This window comes from Geotrypetes seraphini, chromosome 17 (assembly GCF_902459505.1).
Source record: "Geotrypetes seraphini chromosome 17, aGeoSer1.1, whole genome shotgun sequence".
Taxonomy (NCBI): domain Eukaryota; kingdom Metazoa; phylum Chordata; class Amphibia; order Gymnophiona; family Dermophiidae; genus Geotrypetes; species Geotrypetes seraphini.
Genome location: NC_047100.1, coordinates 47,553,636 through 47,574,723, shown reverse-complemented (window position 1 = coordinate 47,574,723; position 21,088 = coordinate 47,553,636). Strand labels below are relative to the sequence as shown.

Below are 21,088 nucleotides of genomic sequence, written 5' to 3'. Positions count from 1 at the left end.
TGCATAATCGACATTCTACTTGCCAAACTTATTATGGCTGTTATGTAAATATAAAAATGCAATTTGACTTCAGTCAAATGTTATTATTTTAGTTCACAACCCTAGAAGTGTACTGAAGTTTAGTGTGTTGTTAAAGATATGTAGTGGTAGGATTAAACTTTGAGAGGACAAGTTTTAAGTAAACATGTTTTGAAAATCCAGACCAGCAAAACATGGGGCACCGATCTTGACATTTTCATTTGCATCTATGAGGTTATCACAAATCAAATGTGGGACATATGACTGGAAACAAAATCTCCATGTCTACTTTTCCCTCTTCCCATCTAATCCTGCTGCTGGGATTTAGGTAGGTAACAAAACCATAAAAGCAGCATAAAATAACATTTTATTTTATTTTTTGTACGAGTATATTCAGAATCCCTTAAAACCAAGCCGCCGCCTCCAACCACATTTAAAAGCAAATTACAATCACTGTAAATGTAAAACGTCCCTCTTTAATTGCTTTATAAAATTCAAAAACATTCTTCAACCGAAATAAAAATCCTCTGCTTAGTAAGATTCAACCTATACCACGGAATAAAAGTGAGCTCTGTAAATAACTTGAAATGGTTTCAGATTGTACATATATCCATTTAGGCAGTGTTGCTGCATTTAAATGTTGAATATAGACCTGCTTACTCATCCAGATCAGTCCTGCTGTATGTTTAGGCTCCCTGTCAGCAGACGGAGACCTATATAGGGTCCTGTGCAGCCAATGACAGCCAGTACTTTTCTGTCTCCAGCAAAATGACGTGCCCACCTGTGATAGGGTGCATAAATATACACACTGCAGAAGCAGGTACATTCCCAGAATGGCTTCCAGAGACTGAAAACAAATACCCTGCTGCAGACACTCTCTTCATAGCCAGGCTCTCCCTATTTGTTTCTAGTGTCTGGTAAGAAGAGGGATGCTAAAAAGATATGCAGGCCTGGCAAATGCACAGCAGGTCCTTTAATAAGACCCTTCCACTCCAGAGAAGAAGGTGCTAACAGAGGAGGATGAACTAGGCCAGCGATGCCTGAGAAATAGTCAGATGTGTCTGACAGTCTGCTTGCAAGTCATAGGCAGATGGTCTAGAGATGCTCATATTAGGATTGCATCCGTTCTGGAGAAAGGCAATTGAGTTCAGATAATATAAGAAAAGATTACAAACCGATCTAGCTGCACTCACAATGGAACAACCCACCTCAGCAGTTGAAACACAGTGCTAATCTGACAGTACATGTACCTTTTGGTGAAGGGAGAGGCCAAGGATCCTGGAGGCTGCATTCAGATGCCATCCACAAGCCAAAACCAAACATTTCTCTGCATTAAACAATAACATGAAACACTGCACAGTTTAGAGGCTCACAGGAGTGAGAAAGGATTCTGAAATAGTGGAAGTGGAAAAGGTTTTCCACCTTTGAGTGCAAATAGCGTACTGGGGAGAAGGGGAGGTTTGAATACTGGAGATGCATAGAAGGGTAGGTGAAGTGGGGAAGATATGATCCCAGGACCATATATAATAGCTGCTCCATGAAGAGCCCAGTTGGTAACTCTGATCCTGCACTGCAACGCTCTTCCCATCCCTAATAACGCTGGGGACTTGGTGGGAACTGAATCTCTGCACAGTACAACTGGGGATGTCCATGAAAATGCTAAAACCCACAATGGTCACTGCCCCAGCAGGAGACTAGGCTCATGGTTACTGCTGCCCTAGAGGACTGCCTCAACAAGTTGCTGTCTGCAGTAGATGAAATTGATGAAACATTTGATTCTCATACATGCCATTTGACTGAAGTTGAAACTAGACGCCGTAACACCAAGAAGAGACCCAAAGCGTGGCGCTTCAAGCGTGGGACCTGAAAAAAAAAAAGGCAATGAACTGCGTAAGAAAAGAGAAGAATAGGAAAATTATAATTTATGAAATAACTTGCGGCTGATCAGCTTGCCAGAGTTGGTAATAGACACGTTGCTGTATAAGCTTTTAAAAAAAATCTTTATTCATTTTCAAATCTTACAAGTATAATCAAGCAGAAAAATTTTTTAAAACAAATCACTTGACAATCTTACTTATAATCCTTAAAATATATAAATATAAAAGAAATCCCATCCCACCTACCCATTTATTAATAATAAAACAATTAGCAATTATTATCTTTTCCAACCCCACCCTCCCTATACCTTATCTAATACCAAGGTGTTTAAGATGTCTGATCATTAGAATAAGTAATCAATGGTCCCCATTTTTAAATCCTGGCTTCTGACTCAAATTAGGACTCGCTGGAGAAGGCTTACAATATTGCTGTGCGGGCTCACAGTATTGGATTAAAAAAATGACACTCGTTGCAAAAATAGAACGGCCATTACATGCTTTTAAAACGGAGAATAATGAAGTTTCTGAAATCCAGTGGATTACAGGACCCAAGGCAACTTGGATTCAGGGCTTATCAGACAAATCTGATCAATTTCTTTCACTGGGTGACAAGAGAATCGGATAGAGGGAGAGCGCTAGATGTGGTGTATTTAGATTTTAGCAATATATAGGCATAAATTTATTGATAGGTACATACAGTGCAGATAAGAAAGGACAACAAGATAAACCTTAGAGTTTACAAAGCATAGAAATAAACATAGAGTAAAGAAAACATAGAACAAGAAGACCGTCGAACTTCGGGATTTAATAACCCGTGAGAATCAATTGAGTCATATTTTGTGAGAGATTTTAGTAAAGGGTCATTCCATGCCAAGTGGCCTAAAATAATAATAAAAAAAGCTCTCCGCCATTATGTCTCAGATTTTGTTCAAAATTTGTAGACAGAACTAGCACGGCATTAAAAAAAATTCCCTAATTATCAGAGCCTTAGCTGCAATAATCACTGAGCTAGACCCACCCTTGTTTTACTGAGTGCTGGTAGCATCATGCACAGCAGTGAATAAAATGTCATTTTTAGCTGCTCAAAAAGCTGACAATTATTGATGACAAGTACTAACGGCCTCTTTTACAAAGCTGCTGCGGCAACAGCCCCGAAGCCCTTTAAATCTCTGGCTTCGGGGCCATTAGCACAGCGCAGCCACTAGCGCGGCTTTGTAAAAGAGGCCGTAATATTTGGCAGTCCAGCACAACTTTTTATGCTAGTTTCAGCGATACTAGAATGAGCATCATTGATGCAAAAGCTGCTATAGCTTCAGAGCAAGAGTAGAAACAGACTTCACATTTTTATCATAGATTGTCCTTGCACTGGATGCAATTCAGTATGAATAGCTGCATCAGAACATTCCTTCAAATTTTGCGGATGAGGATTCCTCAAAGGTTTGCCAGGTTCTTCATCCGTTCAGAGTTACGTTTCAGTGTTGTTTCCAGTTTTTAATCCACGTGTTTTCATATTGGTACTTCCAGGGACCCCTGAAGAAGACAGTATTGTCGAAACACGGACCGTGTTGGGTCCACACCCTTCTAGATATACTTTATGTGGATTATCAAATTGTACATCTTTGAATAAAGCCTGCATCTTGAACATCACCATCTCCACAGAGTTTTTGTTTTCGCTGGATTTTTCTTTGTAATGGTGTTACAATAAATGAGCTTCTGTATTGTGAGAGATTAGATAGTTAGTTGTTTTATAAAGGCTACATAGGTGCCAATAGAACTTTTATAAATTAAGCACCTATTATAAATTATACCTATTATAAATATGTGCTTTATAAATTAAGCACATATTTATACCTGCTCAAAGACAATTATGTACAGGACATCCCCTCTTCGCTCGGACCAGAGATCTTTGACTTAAATAATCCCAAGTCCTTAATTGACTTCTAATGCATCCCTACACTGAAATGTCTCCTTAAAATTTAGAAACTTCAAAATGTAATGTCTAATGCAGGGGTGTCCAACCTTTTGGCTTCCCTGGGCCGCATTGGCCGAAAAAAATGTTCCTGGGGCCGCGCAAACACTGCAACAAGACAGAGGAGGGAGCCGGCAGACGGTAAACACCCGGGGGCAGCAGAGGAAAACATTGCATTGCCCTTGACCGGGGCCGCACAAAATACTTCATGGGGCTGCAGGTTAGACACCCCTGATGTGTTGCTATGTCACGCAAAGTTCCACTGCAATGCCGTCCTTAGATTCTGTGGTGATCTAATTTATTATTCATTTCTCACTTTAAGTTGCCTTGAGCCTCTAAAAGTATAGTGCAATGCACAAATAACAGATTAGATTAGAGTTTGCTAATTATAGTTCTTTAGCACTCTCCAGACCAGTAGAGGTTAACTTTACGAATGGGTATATATCTAATCATGACCAGCAGGTGGAGACTGAAAACAAAACTTTGGGACAGTATATCCTAGCCCCTCCTCTCTATTTCCCTCAGTCTTCTTTCAGTCTCCAGCAGGTGTTGAGTGATCTGTACCCATCTCCCTTGGTAGGGCTGTTGGAATTTGTTTAAGGGGTTTATTGTCCCTGTTTTTAGCCGGACGGAGCTTGGACGGACTCTGTTTGGGGGTTCGTCCGACCTCGGGGGTGTCAAACCCGGCGGGTCACGAGCGGGGTCCCTCCCCCCACTTCCTCCACCTCCCCACATTTTTTTAGAGGAGCCTCAGCAATAAGCCTTGCCCCCTAAATCAAGCAAGACTATTGCTTTGAGAGCCTGTGGAGTCTGTTCTGTAAAAAAAAAAAAAAAAAAAAATCCTGAGGTAGTGCTGGTCTGGAGGGTTGTATCCCTTTAAGAAACCTGTATTTTACTGTATTTTTTCAACTAACCGGCACTTTTTTACAGCTAGGTCGCGTATGGAGCAATGAGCACTTCTAAAGGGAAAAAGTGCTCATTGTGCTCCAGACGCGAGGCACTCGCGGCCGGCCTGTGCAAGCGGTGTTCAGGCCGGTGCGGTGGAGGAGCTCCGTCGGCAGCGGCTGCAGGCGCCCAGAGCTCCCCGCCGATGGTGCCTCGCGAGTCGGCAGGGAACGGTGGAGAAGCCCGGTCTTCTCCGTCCGCCCACGGAGGGATTCCCCGAGCCGCCGACGGTCGGGTTTTAGAGGATTCCCTCTCAGCTGATATTTTGACAGCTGATGCCGGCTTGCCTGTTTTAGCGGCTGAGACTTTTCAGGTCTCTCAGCCGCTGCAGGCTGTGGAGGGAGCTGTTTTGGCGGGAAAGACGCCATCTTCTCTGTCTGGCCCCTCCATTTTGTCTTCCACCTCAGGTGACCTTCCCCCTGTTTTGACTATGCAGGGGCAAGGTTCTGCTGGGTCCCCTGCTGTGGCAGGGAGTCCCTTGGGACCCTCGGGGGGGTTTTCTCCTGAATTTTTCTTTTCTTTATGCAGAGCCTATTTTCAGGCGGCTGGGGGTCCCGGTTGCGCCCAGGGGGTCTCGGGGGGTGGTTTTTCCTCCGCGCTTCCTGCGGCTTTGCCTCTTTCGTCTGGCGTGACGTCCCCTCCGCCGCCTCCCTTGTCCAAGCGTCCGCGGGTGTCGTGGGACGAGAATTTGTGGTCTGAGGAACGGGTCGGTCTGGAGGAGGACCTGGACCCTTCTGAGGAATTCCAGGACTCTCTGGAGGGGACGGAAGCTGGCGGCGGGTTGTCGGATTTCCCGTTCTCCAGTGACGAGGCGTCTGTGGTGCGTCTTTTTCAGAAAGATGAGCTGCCTGACCTTATTCAGCAGGTTTCTTCGGTCTTGCGTTTTGAGGACGCGCCGCCGGAGACTCCGCGTGTGGGGGACCCCCTGTTGCGGGGGATCCGTTCCGTTTCCCGCTCTTTTCCTATGCATCAGGATATTCGGGATATTATCCTGGAGCAGTGGAAAACGCCGGAGACGCCGTTTCGGCTGGCGCGCAGCATGGCTCGCCTGTATCCCATTCCTGAAGGGGATCGGGCTACGTTAGCTTCGCCGGTCGTGGATGCGGTGGTCTCGGCAATTTCCAAGCGGCATACCGTGCCTGTTGAGGGCGGTTCTGCCTTGCGAGACCCTGAGGAGCGCAAATTGGAGGGCCTCCTTAAGCAAAATTTTCAGGTCTCTGCCTTTGGGGTCCAGGCGGCTATTTGTGGGGGACTGGTCGCTCGCGCCGTGTTTCGGTGGGCGGAGCGGGTCTTGGATCGAGAGTCTGACGACTGGTCTCTGGTGGATCAGGAGGTTGCGAAGATTGAGATGGCGGCCTCATTCCTCTCAGATGCTCTCTATGACTTGGTGCGGATCTCGGCTAAGTCTATGGCTTTTGGCGTGGCCGCAAGGCGTGTGTTGTGGCTGCGCGCTTGGGCGGCGGATGCTGCGTCCAAAGCTAAGCTTACTAAATTTCCCTTTCGGGGGTCGTTTTTGTTTGGAGAGGACTTGGATAAGTTGATTCAGACTCTGTCGGACTCGAAAGTTCCCCGTCTGCCGGAGGACCGTGCCCGCCCGGCGTCTCGGGGGGGTGCGGCCCGGGGGCGTTTGCGGGATTTTCGCAAGTATCGCCCTGGGCGTGGGGCTGCTTCTTTCCAGTCTCCGGGATTTTCCCGGGGTCGGTTCTTCCAGCGTATGCAGCCCTTTCGGGGGGCCCGTCGGGGGGCAGGGAATCCCTCCGCCGGTTCCCCCGCTTCCCGTCCTGCACAATGACGCCTTGCCGGCGCCCCCTTTGGTTCCGGTGGGGGCCCGGCTGCGCGATTTTTTCCCCAAATGGGCCGAGATCACGTCCGATCAGTGGGTCCTGGAGGTGGTGCGGGACGGTTATGCCCTGGAGTTCGCCCGCTCTCTACCGGATTTTTTCCTCGCTTCTCCATGTCAGACTCCGGGGAAGACGCAGGCTTTTCGCCAGACCCTTCAGCGCTTGCTAGATCTCAGGGCAGTTGTTCCGGTGCCCCCTCCGGAGTGGGGCACGGGCAGGTACTCCATTTACTTTGTGGTGCCCAAGAAGGAGGGGACTTTTCGGCCCATCCTCGATTTGAAAGGGGTCAACAGGGCTCTCAAGATTCCCTCTTTCCGTATGGAAACTCTGCGGTCGGTCATTCTGGCGGTTCAGCCGGGGGAGTTTCTCACTTCTCTCGATCTGACGGAGGCCTACTTGCATGTTCCCATTCGGGCCTCTCATCAGCGTTTCCTGCGCTTTGCGATCTTGGGTCGGCACTTTCAGTTCTGTGCGCTTCCCTTTGGGCTGGCCACGGCTCCTCGGACGTTCACCAAGGTGATGGTGGTCGTCGCGGCAGCCTTGCGGTCGGAAGGCATCCTGGTACACCCCTACCTGGACGACTGGTTAATTCGGGCAAAGTCGTTGCAGGAAAGCTCCCGGGTGACTGCTCGGGTGGTGGAGTTTCTCCGGTCGCTGGGCTGGGTGGTCAACCTTTCCAAGAGTCGGTTGGTCCCGGCTCAGCGTCTGGAGTACCTAGGGGTGCTGTTCGACACCTCCTTGGGGAAGGTCTTCCTCCCAGAGGGCCGGGTGAGCAAATTGCAATCTCAGATTCGCCTGCTTTTGGCGTCCCGGTGTCCTCGGGCGCGAGATTTCCTCCAGGTCTTGGGGTCGATGGCGGCGTCCCTGGACGTGGTGAGGTGGGCGCGGGCCCACATGCGTCCTCTCCAGTATGCTCTGCTCCGGAGGTGGTCTCCCCAGAGGCACGGGATGGATGTTCCGGTCCCCCTGCGAGGCTTGGCGCGCTGCAGTCTGCGTTGGTGGCTCCAGACCCCTCACCTAGTTCAGGGGGTGGGTCTGGATCTCCCGCAGTGGACGGTGCTCCTGACGGATGCGAGTCTCCTGGGTTGGGGGGCTCAGTGTTTGGGTCACTCAGCTCAGGGCACCTGGTCCGCGGAGGAGGCCGCCTGGTCGATCAACGTGTTGGAGACCAGAGCGGTCCGTCTGGCGCTGTTGGCTTTCCACTCCCTGTTGCGGGGCAAGTCGGTCAGAGTGCTGTCGGACAATGCCACGGCGGTGGCTTATGTCAATCGTCAGGGGGGTACCAAGAGCACTCAGGTGGCGCAGGAGGCGGCTCTGCTCATGGTTTGGGCGGAATCCCATCTGCTGGACCTCTCGGCCTCTCACATAGCCGGAGTAGAAAATGTTCAGGCAGACTTCCTCAGTCGTCACTTCCTAGATCCAGGAGAGTGGTGTCTCGGCGCCGAGGCGTTTCAGTTGATAGTGCAGGCTTGGGGGCAGCCCCTGATGGACCTGATGGCCACGGGTGGCAACGCCAAAGTGCCCCGCTTCTTCAGTCGTCGCAGGGACGGTCTGGCCGAGGGTCTGGATGCTCTGGTCCAGCAGTGGCCAACGGAGGGGCTGTTGTATGTGTTCCCTCCTTGGCCGCTGGTGGGCAGAGTGCTTCTTCGCATTGTTTACCATCCGGGTTTGGTGGTGCTGGTGGCGCCGGATTGGCCTCGCCGTCCGTGGTATGCGGATCTGGTGAGGCACCTGGTAGCGGATCCTCTTCCTCTGCCTCTCACGGACGACCTTCTGATGCAGGGTCCCATTCCCATGTTCGACCCGTCTCCCTTCTGTCTTACGGCGTGGCTCTTGAAAGGGGTCGCCTTAGCAAGAAGGGATATTCAGACAAGGTGATCTCTACACTGTTGGGGTCCCGGAGGTTTTCTACCTCTCGGGCTTATGTGCGGGTTTGGCGTCTCTTTGAGGAATGGTGTCGGGCGCGGGGAGTGACCTCTTTTCGCGCTTCTCTGCCTAACATTCTGGAGTTCTTGCAGGATGGCCTGGATAGAGGCCTGGCTTGGTCTTCTCTCCGGGTTCATCTTGCGGCCCTGTCGGCTTTTCGAGGGTTGGTGTCAGGTCAGCGTTTATCGGCTCTTCCTGATGTGATTCGGTTTTTGCGGGCGGCCAAGTTGCTTAGGCCTCCCCTACGGCCCTCGGTTCCCTCTTGGGATCTTAATCTGGTGCTCTCTGTTTTGGTGCGTCCGCCTTTCGAGCCGTTGGACGACTGTTCTTTGAAGGACCTTACTTTGAAGGCGGTCTTTTTGGTGGCCATTACTTCTGCTAGGCGTGTTTCTGAGCTGCAGGCTTTCTCTTGTAGGACTCCCTTCTTGGAGTTTTCTAGGGAGCGGGTCGTCTTGCGGCCTGTTCCTTCCTTTCTGCCTAAGGTTGTTTCTCCTTTTCATGTCAATCAATCGGTGGTTCTCCCGGTCTTGGGTGGTCGGGAGGGCTCTTCTGAGCAACGGCAGCTGCGCAAGTTGGATGTCGGTCGGGTCCTTCGCTCTTATGTGCAGCGGACCCAGGAATTCCGGAAGTCCGATCATCTCTTTGTCCTCCTGGCGGGTCCTCGTCGGGGAGCTGGCGCTTCTAAGGCTACTATTGCGCGCTGGATCAAGGAGACGATTGCTTCCGCTTATCTTCTGAAACAGCAGCCTGTTCCGGAGTTTCTCAAGGCTCATTCCACTCGGGGTCAGGCGGCTTCTTGGGCTGAGTCGTCGCTCGTGCCTCCTGTGGATATTTGTAAGGCTGCGGTTTGGTCCTCCTTGCATTCCTTTGTTCGTCATTATCGGGTTGATGTGCAGGCGCGTCGGGACGCGGTGTTCGGTGAGCGTGTACTGGTATCGGCCCTTCGGGGGTCCCGCCCGTGAGAGGGACTGCTTTGGTACGTCCCATTCGTAAAGTTAACCTCTACTGGTCTGGAGAGTGCTAAAGAAGGAGAAATTAGGTTCTTACCTGCTAATTTACTTTCTTTTAGCTTCTCCAGACCAGTAGAGGTCCCCACCCTGTCTGTTGTTGTTGTTGTTGGGGCTGTTGCGCGGGCAGTTTTTGGTTTTTGCTGCGGGTTCTAGTATTTTTCTAGGGCCGGGGAGAATTGAAGAACAGCGGCTGTGGCTCGGCTGGCTTAGCTGGCGAGCTGTGGGGACATTCTTCCTTCGGGAATTTCTCCTCTGCATTTTCCAACAGCATTTTGGGTTTGTTATTTGTTACTCCTTTCGGAGTATTGTTTTTTCTCTCTGTTGTTTTCCAGTTCTTGGTTCTGCTTGGCTATTCGGCAGACTGAGGGAAATAGAGAGGAGGGGCTAGGATATACTGTCCCAAAGTTTTGTTTTCAGTCTCCACCTGCTGGTCATGATTAGATATATACCCATTCGTAAAGTTAACCTCTACTGGTCTGGAGAAGCTAAAAGAAAGTAAATTAGCAGGTAAGAACCTAATTTCTCCTTTTTGGTGGAATTCACTGTGTCGTATGTATAAAATGGAAAGGACATTGGCCATTCAGAAAGGGAATTTTAAGAGGTTTCAGGAGATTTGGGAGCCATTAACAAAATATTGTAATGTTTAAATAGTGTTTTCCCCTTTAAATATGCACATCCGGGAGGGGGGAGGTAGGGGGATGATAGGTTAATGAATTTTGAATAATTGATATGGATGATTATAGATAATTCATGTCTGGGCATTGTGATTGTTTAGGGGGAGGGGGGATGAATTCTGAAATGGATATTATAAGAATATTAAGTGTGATATTTGAGTATAAAATGTTATATTTACTGATACACTTATTGTAAGTATTGAAAATAATAAAGAAGTGGAAAAAAAATAGTTTGCTGCATGCAGTTTGGAAAATAGATGCGTACGTTGCCATTCTGCCCCTTCAGGAACTCTTATGCATATGTTGTCGTCTTTTTCACATGTATTATTTTTTTCTTTAGAGTTTAAAGAAAAAAGTTGAATTCCTGCAGAAGACCTTGAGTGCACCTACCCAAACCAATGAGGCCATTAGCCGACTGATGTTTGAAAGGTTGGAAAATGTATTAAGATCTTTTAATGAATAATATATATTGTTTAATAAGCAGGATGATGAGTCACAGAAGTGGGTGATATCTTCCAGGGATGCCAACATAGAGGAATTCTCATGGTGCACACGTTACACAGACTTTAGTCTTTTCTCATCCTCTTGCAAAGTCGGGTACAAAGTACTCTGTGTAAATTCTTTTTTATTCTTTCCATACCAACAGAAGTTGGAAATAATTATACAAAAGGGAGAAAAACTGGTGAAAAATTAGTAAAAAGCCCCCTAAAAAGGCTCAATCCATTTCTATAGGAAAAACAGTTCAGCTTCTGCAGCATAGAAACTACACTTCTCCCTCTGTATTCGCAAGTATTAGTGCAAGGTTTCAGCATTTGCGGTTTCGATTATTCATGGTTTTTAGCTTGCTGGCTCCTTCCCCCAAATTACATTAGCTTTAATAGAGAAATCGCTGATTCCAAGGGTTTACAGAGAAAATCACTGATTCCCTGCACTTTCTTCACCATATTTTGCCTCTCCTTCAGGAACAGACCAGGTCTCCCACCATGTTATTCATGGTTTCACTATATTCACAATGGTTTTTAATGGAAAACAGCGAATAACATATGAAAAAGTTATTCACGGTCTTTCTGTATTTGTGGTTCTGTTAATCCCCAATCACAGCGAATACAGAGGGAGAAGTGTATTGTAAGTTAAAGGATAATACAGCTGCCAAGGAAGTTCTTTCAAAACTGCCTTGCCTGTTCTCTATTCCTTTCCCACAACTGTTCTGCCTCGACACCAAATCGATTATCGTACCTACCACATCTCTCGCAAACTGCCATATCTCCCTTTGTTTTAAGCCGCATAGGTGCCATTTTGTAGATGCTTTGCGGCTTATCAAGTATTTTAAATAAAGTCCAGTTGCAAGGGATGCAACTTAACATAGTGCATAACTATATGGAAGGTTTCAAGTTCAAAGCACAAATGTCCATCTATGGGCATTTGTCATCCTTGACGCCTTTCAAAGTGTATGAGGAGATAAATTTCTGAAGTTCAAGCATTTCCAAAATTCATACCTGTGTAGTTTTCTTCAGCACAAGTTACTGTGGCAAAATATCACACCAAAATCCTGACTTCTTACAATGCATGAGCTCAAGAGCAGCACATATCAGATACAGCAGAAGATATGCTCTCTGCAGTTAGCACATTTCCAGTACAGACCTCTACCTCATTTATTCTAAACTAGTATTTTAGCCCGTTACATTAACGGGTCCTAGAATATGTCTGTCTATCTTTATTTCTGTCTCTCTCTTTCCCTCCCGCTGTCTTTCTGTCTGTCTCTCTCCCTGGCCCCCTTTGTCTGTCTGTCTTTCTGTGTCTCTCCCTGCCCCTGTGTCTTTCTTCTTTTCTTTCTGTCTCCCTTCCTCCCGCTTTCTGTCTTTCTTTCTATCTGTCTGTCTCTCTCCCTGCCTCCTATGCAGCAGCATTTCTCTCCCCCCACTTCCCTGTGCAGCAGCCACAGCAGTATTCCCTCCCCTCACATCACTTCCCTGTGCAGCAGCAGCGTTTCCCCTACCTCCCCTTTCTCTTCCCGTGGTCTGGCCAGCTCCCTTACTGACCCCCCTCCCTTCCCGTGGTCCCGACAAACTTACGATTCCAGCAGCGTGTGCAGCACACGCTGCTTCGGGGCCTTATACTGCCCTGATTTACTCTGGCACATCCCTGATGACATCATCAGAGACTCGGCAGAGCAAATCAGGGCAGTAGAAGGCCCCGAAGCAGCATGTGTAGAGTGCTGCACACGCTGCTGGAATCGGCAGGTTTGTAGTCGGGACCGTGGGAAGGGAAGGGGGGACAGTAAGGGAGCCGGTCAGACGTAAGCTTGACACCTACAACTGAATTTTGGCAACTTTGTTTTTAGACTACCCTTAGGCTAACGGCTCCCTTAGTTATTTTGAGGTTTATTTTTGGTTTAAAAGCCGCTTTCGCGGCTCCTCTCTAGATCCCCGCCTGCATCGGAAGCCTTCTCTGACGCAGGTGCAGCTCGAGAGAGGAGCCTCCACCGTGGCTTTGTCTGTTGAAATCATCCGTTCAGCCACCCCTAGCATGGCTTACTTTAGGTTTCTTCCCCCTCCTCCGTTGCCAATTCGCTGTTAATATTCAGATTCCATCTCTCTGTCTTGCAGCGGGCTTGCCGGCTCTGGCCAGACAAAGTTCATTTTTTAGTTCAAAGCCGGCGTTGCGTCTCCTCTCTTGATCCCCGCCAGAGTCAGAAGTCTTCTCCGACTCTGGTGAGGTTCGATAGAGGAGCCGTGGCGGGGGCTTTGAACAAAAAAATGAACTTTGTCTGGCCGGAGCTGGCAAGCCCGCTGCGAGACAGAGAGATGCGTGGTAAGTGCGCATGCGCATTCTGCCGGCCACAGAACTACAGATCAGGCAACACGGCGTTAAGAGTGCGCATGCACGCTTAGTATTTTATTATTATAGATACCACTTCTCCACAGTGCCCAGATGCCCATCCTCCACTGTCAACTGCAGTCTTTGTGATGATAACGGATGAATCTTCACCATTTTGCCATCCTTTGGGACTAACTCATTAATTTATTTGGTAAGACCTTGCATATCTCGTTCAACAGCCATGCACAACACTGTCTCAGTCAACTGGCAGAGACTCTTGTTCTACTCAAGACTCCTATGTATTTCAGAGTCGGTCAGAACCTTAGACTGGGTGTGCTTGTTGCTACTTTACTCTCCAGGTTCAGATGTTTCACAAAGCAAGCTGGAGAAATTCTGAGGTCTGGATTTCATGTCTCCTGAATCTTATCTGGAGCTAGTGAATATTTTATGGGAATTCCTTCTGATCCTTTATTACCTCTACCAAGGAATAAGTCTCTTGAAAATATATTTTTAACACTGATTTCTTTAATAAATGGCCATTACCTTATCACATTGTTTGGCGCCCTGAGATCCATAAACACTATTACCCTAAGATCTCTCTCCTGAACTTGCTTATTAGCCTTTTGCTCCATCTTATACTTTTTCTTTGGATTTCTACTACCCAAGTACATCGCTCTTGACTTCAGATTAAACTTTTAACTGTTGACCTTGAATTATTCTTTTATTTTGGTGGATCATCTTATTTTATCTGCACCCTCTGGGGTGGGGTGTCCACTCTGTTGTAAATCTTTGTAGAGTTGGGCACAGTTATTATACTGAATTAAAGTTGTTTTGATTGGTTAATGCCAATAAAGATCCAACAGCTACATATGCTTAAGCACTAGAATGCCAAAAGCTTTAAATAGTAAAAGGACCAAAACAAATAAATGTGTGCTGAAAATTGAAAGCCTCAGGAAGGTAACCTTACCATTGGAATCGGTGGAGAGGTGTATGATGGAAGAGAATGGAGGTTTTTCAGAAGCTGGTAATATCATTCTTCCACAAAAGATAACTTTTCAGACATGAGATTACAATAAAGTGGTAGAATAATTTGAGGGGAGCATGATGAATTGAGTAGCAGAAACTGAATATAGAATCAGCCATTTGGAGGACAAGTGGGAAGAGAATCAAGCTGATATGCAAAAGTTGCAAGCAAATAACTTATGTAAAGAAGAAAGTCAAGGATCAGGAAAATCATGATGAGAGATCTAATATTACAGTTTTTGGGGACCCAAAGAGAGATGAGTCCATGAAGGTAAGGGAGCATACAAAGACCCTTTCCAATGCAAAGGGTACAGTAGTCTTGATTAATGGGTAGCTTCCATTCACCTGCGAGGATTGCAGAAGTCATTTTTTAACTCCACCTCCTTGCACTGCTGGGCAGTGCCTCGGGTCCACAGATTTTTCCTTCTGCAAAATGCTTTTCTTCTGCAAAATGCTTTATGGTCAGTGGGGCAGATCGTTATCCTAAGTTATTGCCAGACAGTAGAACACATGTTCCTGGGTGATTCAGTTGGGCTTCCTTTTGTGGTTACAGACAGTCCTACCAATCAGCAGTGGGCTCCTCTGCTCAGAGATCATTTCACAAGTCGAGGCAGAGGTTTAGGGGCTCCAGACCCTCCCAGGCATCATGTTCCTATTCAGCAGCAGTTCCAAGAAGTCCCAGTGACACCGCATAGGAGGAAGACACTCTTGAGTACAAAGAGGCCTGGGAGAGCATGTGTTAAGAAAATGGGTGCTGGATATCATTTGAGAGAGCTACAAGCTTGAATTTTGGCACTCTCTTTTGGACTTCTTTGTAGATTCTCCAGCTTGAAGTCTGGAAAAAGTGGTCAAAGTCTGAGTAACGTTAGATGGCTTCTGGATATTAGAACCATAGAGTCTGTGCTAGACACAGAATTGGGTTTGGGAAGATACTCGATATACTTTATCGTGCCCAAGAAAGGCTCAGATGACAGGAGACCTATACTGTATCAGAAGTTGGTCAATGCAGTACTGAGAGTGTCAAGATTCAGAATGGAGACTGTTCTGTCATTGCCTTGCTAGTGACAGAGACACTAGAAAAGATTTTTTCACTAAAAGGGTGGTTGATCGCTGGAATAATCTTTCACAACAGGTAATTGAGGCAAGCAGCATGCCAGATTTTAAGAAAAGATGGGATTGGCATGTGGGATCTCTTCATGGAGGTAGTTAGGGGGTGGGCCACTAGTGTGGGCAGACTAGATGGGCTGTGGCCCTTTTCTGCCGTCATGTTCTATGTTACTTACACATTCCCATATGGATGGATTATCATTTTTCAAAAGTCACTTGGAACCAGCATAATCCCTGGAATACTAGGGAATTCTATTCTACATGATGGAAGGCTATGTTTTCCTGCTGGAGTCTAGCAGAATGAAGCTAAAACACCAAAATTTGGAGATCCTGGCGATGCCAGCTCCTATGGACTGGCACTTCATGCAGGTACTGGGGTCAATGATGGCGACCATAAAATGGTGTCATGGGGGAAAGTTCATCTACACCCACGCCAGCTTGTACTACTATCCTTGTACTACTAGTCTCTGAAACCAGATCTGCTCCAGAGACAGTTAACCTTGATAGAGGAAGTGCGGCAGAGTTTGTGCTGGTGGCTCCGGGTGGAGGCGCTGTTCAAGGGCTTGCCTCTCTACATTTCTTCTTGGGTGATATGACTGATGCAAGTCTTTATGGCTGGGGAGGTCATTGTGATGATCACTTGATTCAAGGCGGATGGTTACCTTCTCGGAGAAAATGGTACATAAACAGATTGGAGCTGAGAGTCATTCGGTTAGTGCTGCAGGCCTTCGAAAAGACTCTGGAAGGCAAAGTGGTCAGGGTTTTTTTTTCGGACAATGCCACTGCAATGGCATTAATCAACAGACAAGGGGGCACCAAGAGTGCTCCATTGAAACTGGAGGTTCAGCTGTTGTTTCGCTGGGTGGAAGTTCACCTGCAAGACATATCGACATATAGCGAGAGTGGACAGTGTACAAGCCAGTTATCTCAGTCACCAGACCCTGGATCCCGGGAGTGATGTTTGTCCTAGAGGGCCTTCAACAACATTGTAAGGTACTGGAGGAGGCTGACCATCAACCTAATGGCTTCAGCAACCAACAAGAAAGTATCACGCTACTTCTGCCTCGGTTGGAGCTGGGAAGCACCGTCAGGGATGCCTTAGTATAACTTTGACCAACAGATGAGCTGTTTTACGTGTTTTCTTTTGGCCAATGATAGGCTGGGTTATTCAAAGAATAGCAACCCATCCGGGGTTGGTGATTCTTGCGGCACCAGATTGGATGTGTTGTGTTTTGGTACGTGGATCTAGTGCAGTTACAATGGGACAAGGGCCTCAGATTGCTGGTGTTTCTGACACTTCTTTCACAAGGGCTAATTGCCCTGGAGCATCCGGAACGCTTTGGGCTTACAGCATAGCTCTTGAGTGGTGCAGCCTTAGAGCAGATAGGATATTCGGAGATGATCATAGCTACCCTCCTTTGATCCAGGAAACCTGCGATTGGTTGCGGCGCATGCTGTGGCTTGGAAGACTTTTCACTGCTGGTGAATTAATCAAAAGATGGAGCTTTTTTTGGCCCCAATATCCACAGTCTTTTCATTTCTTCAGGATGGTCTTGAAAAAGGCCTAGCAGTTAGATTGCTCAAAGTACAGGTGCAAGCCTCTTATGTTTTAGGACTTGAGTGGAGAAAATAAATATCATTAGCTTCCCATCCTGAAATAGCTAGATTTCTGAAGGGAGCATTGCACTTGCATCCTCCTATACATCAACATTCTCCTATGTGGAATCTTAATGTTGTGTTATGGGCTCTTTGTAAAGCCCCATACAAACCATTACAGAATGTGTCACTAATGGATCTTACCATCCAGATGATATTCCTGGTGGCTATCACCTCAGTGAGACAGGTTTCGGAGCTTCAGACTCTGCCATGCAGAGAGCCTTTTTTCAGAGTTACGGAGGCGGGATTGTTTCTGCCATCTTCCTTCTGCCAAAAGCCACAGGAGTTAAAAAAAAAAAAAAAGACAAAATTTTGGCATTATTGGACATGAGGAGAGTTCTTCGGTATCTCAAAGTGACAAATGACTTTCGTCTTTCAGAATCTTCCTGTAGTCTAGGAATCCATCCTGTGGATGGATTCCTAGACTACAGGAAGAGATAAGAAATCACGTCGGGGTCACCACTGAAGACCCTAGGCCAGTGATGGCTAACCTTTTTGAGCCCGAGTGCCCAAACTGCCGCACAAAACCAAAGAATTTCCTCAAAGTGCCAGCACGTCAATTAAACCTTAATAACAAGATTTTAGTGTCTAAAAATTCTTTATAAAGTTGCCTGAACTATGTAACATCATTTTTAAAGGTTGGAATCTTTGTATTGTCAGAGAATCAATTTGATTCACAATCCTTTGGTTTTCATTTCAATTTATTGGCAATTTATAATGTTTTAATGATTTCATTCAATTTAATGAATTTAGGAAGAATTTGATTCAGTTACACAATATATTTTAAATGTATTATTCACATAACATGTCAAATGTATCCTGAGTAAAAAAAAAGATAAACTTCTTAAAACTGTTAACTGTGTCAAGACTCGGTGTGTATTCCCAAAGAGTCTATACATGTTTTTTTGTAAAATTTGCAATCAAATTAGAAAATAGTTAAATCATTACATTTCTAATAATATGATGTAAAGAAAACAAAAGAGCTTTCAATTAAACCAACCGTTTTTATTGGAAATTCCAGATTGGAATACAACAGGGCCATGTAAAGTCCCTTTTTTAAATAACATCTTTAAATAATATTTAAATAACTTAGAAAGTGTCTTAACTGCAAACTGAAAACACTGCTTCATGTAAACGTATGCATTGGGCATGCTCTGAAAAAAATTAATGTGATTTTTGTTGTTGCATGCATGCTGATAACTTGTCAATCCTTGGCTCATAGTGCGTTAATTTCAGAGCAACACATGCAGCACTCATGTCATCCGTTAATCTGTTTCTAGCATCAGATTTTATATGATTCAAAGCCGAAAACAGCTGCTCACAAGCATAGGATGACCCAAACAAAGTAAAACGAGCAATCCCAGGTGCTTTCATGGACTTAAAATTGTCTGGCCGAAAATTCCACGCTTTTAGGATTTCATTTTCAGAACTGCTAGCAGTGATTTCATTTTTCACCCTTTCACACTCAATACGTTCAAGAGCCGCACGCAGGTCATTGAATTTACTTTTCCAGATAGAGCTTTCTTGAAATTCCAGTAGCTCCATTTCCAAATTTTGAATATCCAACCACTGTAAGCAGGAAAGATCAAGATCTTCAAATGTGGACTTTTCTGGGGAAGTTATAAATGAAAGGGTTGTCTCCATCTTACGGAACTGAGAAAATCTTTTACTAAAATTCTCCTTTGCTTCGGCTACAATGGTGGAATATGCTTTGTGGATTTCCTGGTGTTTTTTATGACTGTCCACAAATGTTGTAGAATTATCCAAATGTATTTTTAGGTTGGGAAAATATTTTAGCTGTCCACTCTCAAGGTCTTTTTCAAAAACATGCAATTTTCTCTCAAAAGCTTTGATGTCACTAAACTTGCTTTCTGCTGTTTTTCCCATGCCTTGTAATTTTTTGTTTAGTACATTAAAGTGGTTAGTAAAATCTGTAAAGAACATGAGGTTGTGTGGTTTTGCAGCATTTACAGACTCGGAGCAATGGTATGATTGTTTCACTTTTGACCATTTGCCATTTAAAGACTACTTGCTACCCAAAGACTTCTAAGACTCCTGATGCAGGCTGGATGGCCGAAACGTGATCATGTCGAGTCATTGAGTTGCTTTGGATGTACGATTTTGTTTTGGATTAATAAAGACCATTGGATTTATCATATGAGTTGAAAGACACTGTTTTTGTGCACCAAATTGATTGGACATTTCCACTTTGCCCTTGCTTCTACAGCAGGGGTGCCCACACTTTTTGGGCTTGCGAGCTACTTTTAAAATGACCAAGTCAAAATGATCTACCAACAATAAAATTTTAAAAAAACCCCACAAAGCACACTGTATGCAGAGAAAATGTTAATTATCATTTATATTCCGTGGGTTTTCAAAGAGGTCAAGTCAGACGATTCTATGCAATGTCACTTCAGGAACAACTATACAAAAATAGACAAATATACCCCCTCCCTTTTTACTAAATCGCAATAGCAGTGTTTAGAGCAGGGAGATGCACTGAATGCCCTTTGCTGCTCTTGATGCTCATAGGCTCCCTGCGCTAAAAACCGCTATTGCAGATATAAATTCTCTAAACAGACACATTTTGATCACTAAACTGAAAATAAAATCATTTTTCCTATCTTTTTGTCTGGTGATTTCATGAGTCTCTGTTTGCACTTCCTTCTTCTGACTATAAATCCAATATTTTTTCTTTCTGCCCCTCCCCTTTTCTTTCTGTCTCTTTCTTTCTTTCTCTCTCCCCCCGCCCCAAGCCATCGCGCCAATTTCTCCACTTCCCCGATTCTTTCCCTACCCCCTAAGCCACCATGCCGATTTCTCCCTGCTTCCATGAGCCAGGCCAGGAATGTACAAGCGCCGGACTCACAAGACTTCACCTCTGATGTCAATTCTAATGACGGAGAGGAAGTTTCAAGCCAGCCAGGCAGCGATTGGCTGGCCCAGAACTTCCTCTCTGATGTCAGAATTGACGTCGGAAGTGAAGTTTTGTGAGTTCGGCGCTTCTACGCGCCTGGCCTGGCTCAGGGAGGCAGGAAGAAAAAGATTGCCAAGGCAACGCGATCGACTCACATTGCCTTTGCGATCTACTGGTCGATCGCACTCGACCATTTGGGCAGCCCTGCTATTATGGTATCCTGTCCTGACCTGAGGAAAGGGGTTTAGTCCCCAAAAAACTGCCTTATTTCTATTTCCTATTTATAAACTTTAATCAATAGATACAATACTACTTGATTCTACGTAAAGCAACAAAACAATTTTTTCTACCTTTTGTCGTTTTTGCTTTAATCATCTTGTCTTCACTCTTTTTTCTAGCCAGCATCTGTCCGCTCTGTCTTCCATACAGCATCAGCCCCTTCCATCCACTGTCTGCCCTCTCCCCGTTCCATATGGCATCTTCCCTCTTTTTATGCTCCTTCAATAAACTGTCTATCCTGTGCCCCTTCTCTTCTCCTTTGTACATGATTGATTTCAGCTCTGCCACCTCTCCATTTTTCTCTCTCTGTCACCATCCCGTCTCCTATGCTCTGGCATCTCTCTCTTCTCCTTTCTTTCCTTCGCACCCCATAGTCTGGTATCTTCCCTTCCCTGATTCTCTAGCATCTCACTCCTTTCCTTTTCTTCCATCTCTCCCTCCCCCTCCATGCTCTGTCTTCTCCTCCTTCCTTTCCCCCTTCCTTTTCCCTTGGTCTGGCATACTTTCCTCCTTCCCTCCATGCCCTGGCATCTCTTCCTCCCTCCCTTCCCTCCAATCCCTGGCATCTCATTCCATTCCCTCCCTCATCTTCTTTCTCCCTCCAGTTGGGTGCAGCAAGTCTCTCCCCCTCTGCTCCCTTTCCTCCTTCTGTCACTCATGACCTGGTGTCATGAACTTCTTCAGGCAGCAGCATTCACAATTTGCTGTTGTTGCCAGCTTCGGGCCTTCTTCTCTGTCGGGTCCTGCCTTCATGGAAACAGAAGTAGGCAGGACCCGGCGGAGAGGAAGGCCTGAAGCTGGCAACAGCAGTGAATTGTAAATGCTGATGCTAGCCAAAGAAGTTCATGACGCCAGGTCGAACACCCGGGGCAGACTGCTACTCTCCCCCCCACGACCCTCCATATCTCTCTCTCCCTCCCTCCCATCACAAGACTCTAAACAGCACTGCTCTACTCTAAGCAGGCTGCTTCAGGCCTTTCTCCTGCCGTGATTCCCTCTGGCACGTCACTGATGAGGGAAGGAGGGAGA

The 21,088-nt window shown here is 46.2% G+C and overlaps 1 protein-coding gene across 1 annotated transcript in view; it reads left to right on the top strand.

Annotated features, from left to right (window-relative positions):
• TRAIP (TRAF interacting protein) overlaps nt 1-21,088 on the top strand; it is a 150,876-nt gene that overhangs the window by 97,858 nt on the left and 31,930 nt on the right. The window contains exon 10 of the mRNA XM_033926438.1: nt 10,601-10,689. Coding sequence (XP_033782329.1) covers nt 10,601-10,689 — 89 coding nt within the window. The remainder of the gene's footprint in view (nt 1-10,600; nt 10,690-21,088) is intronic.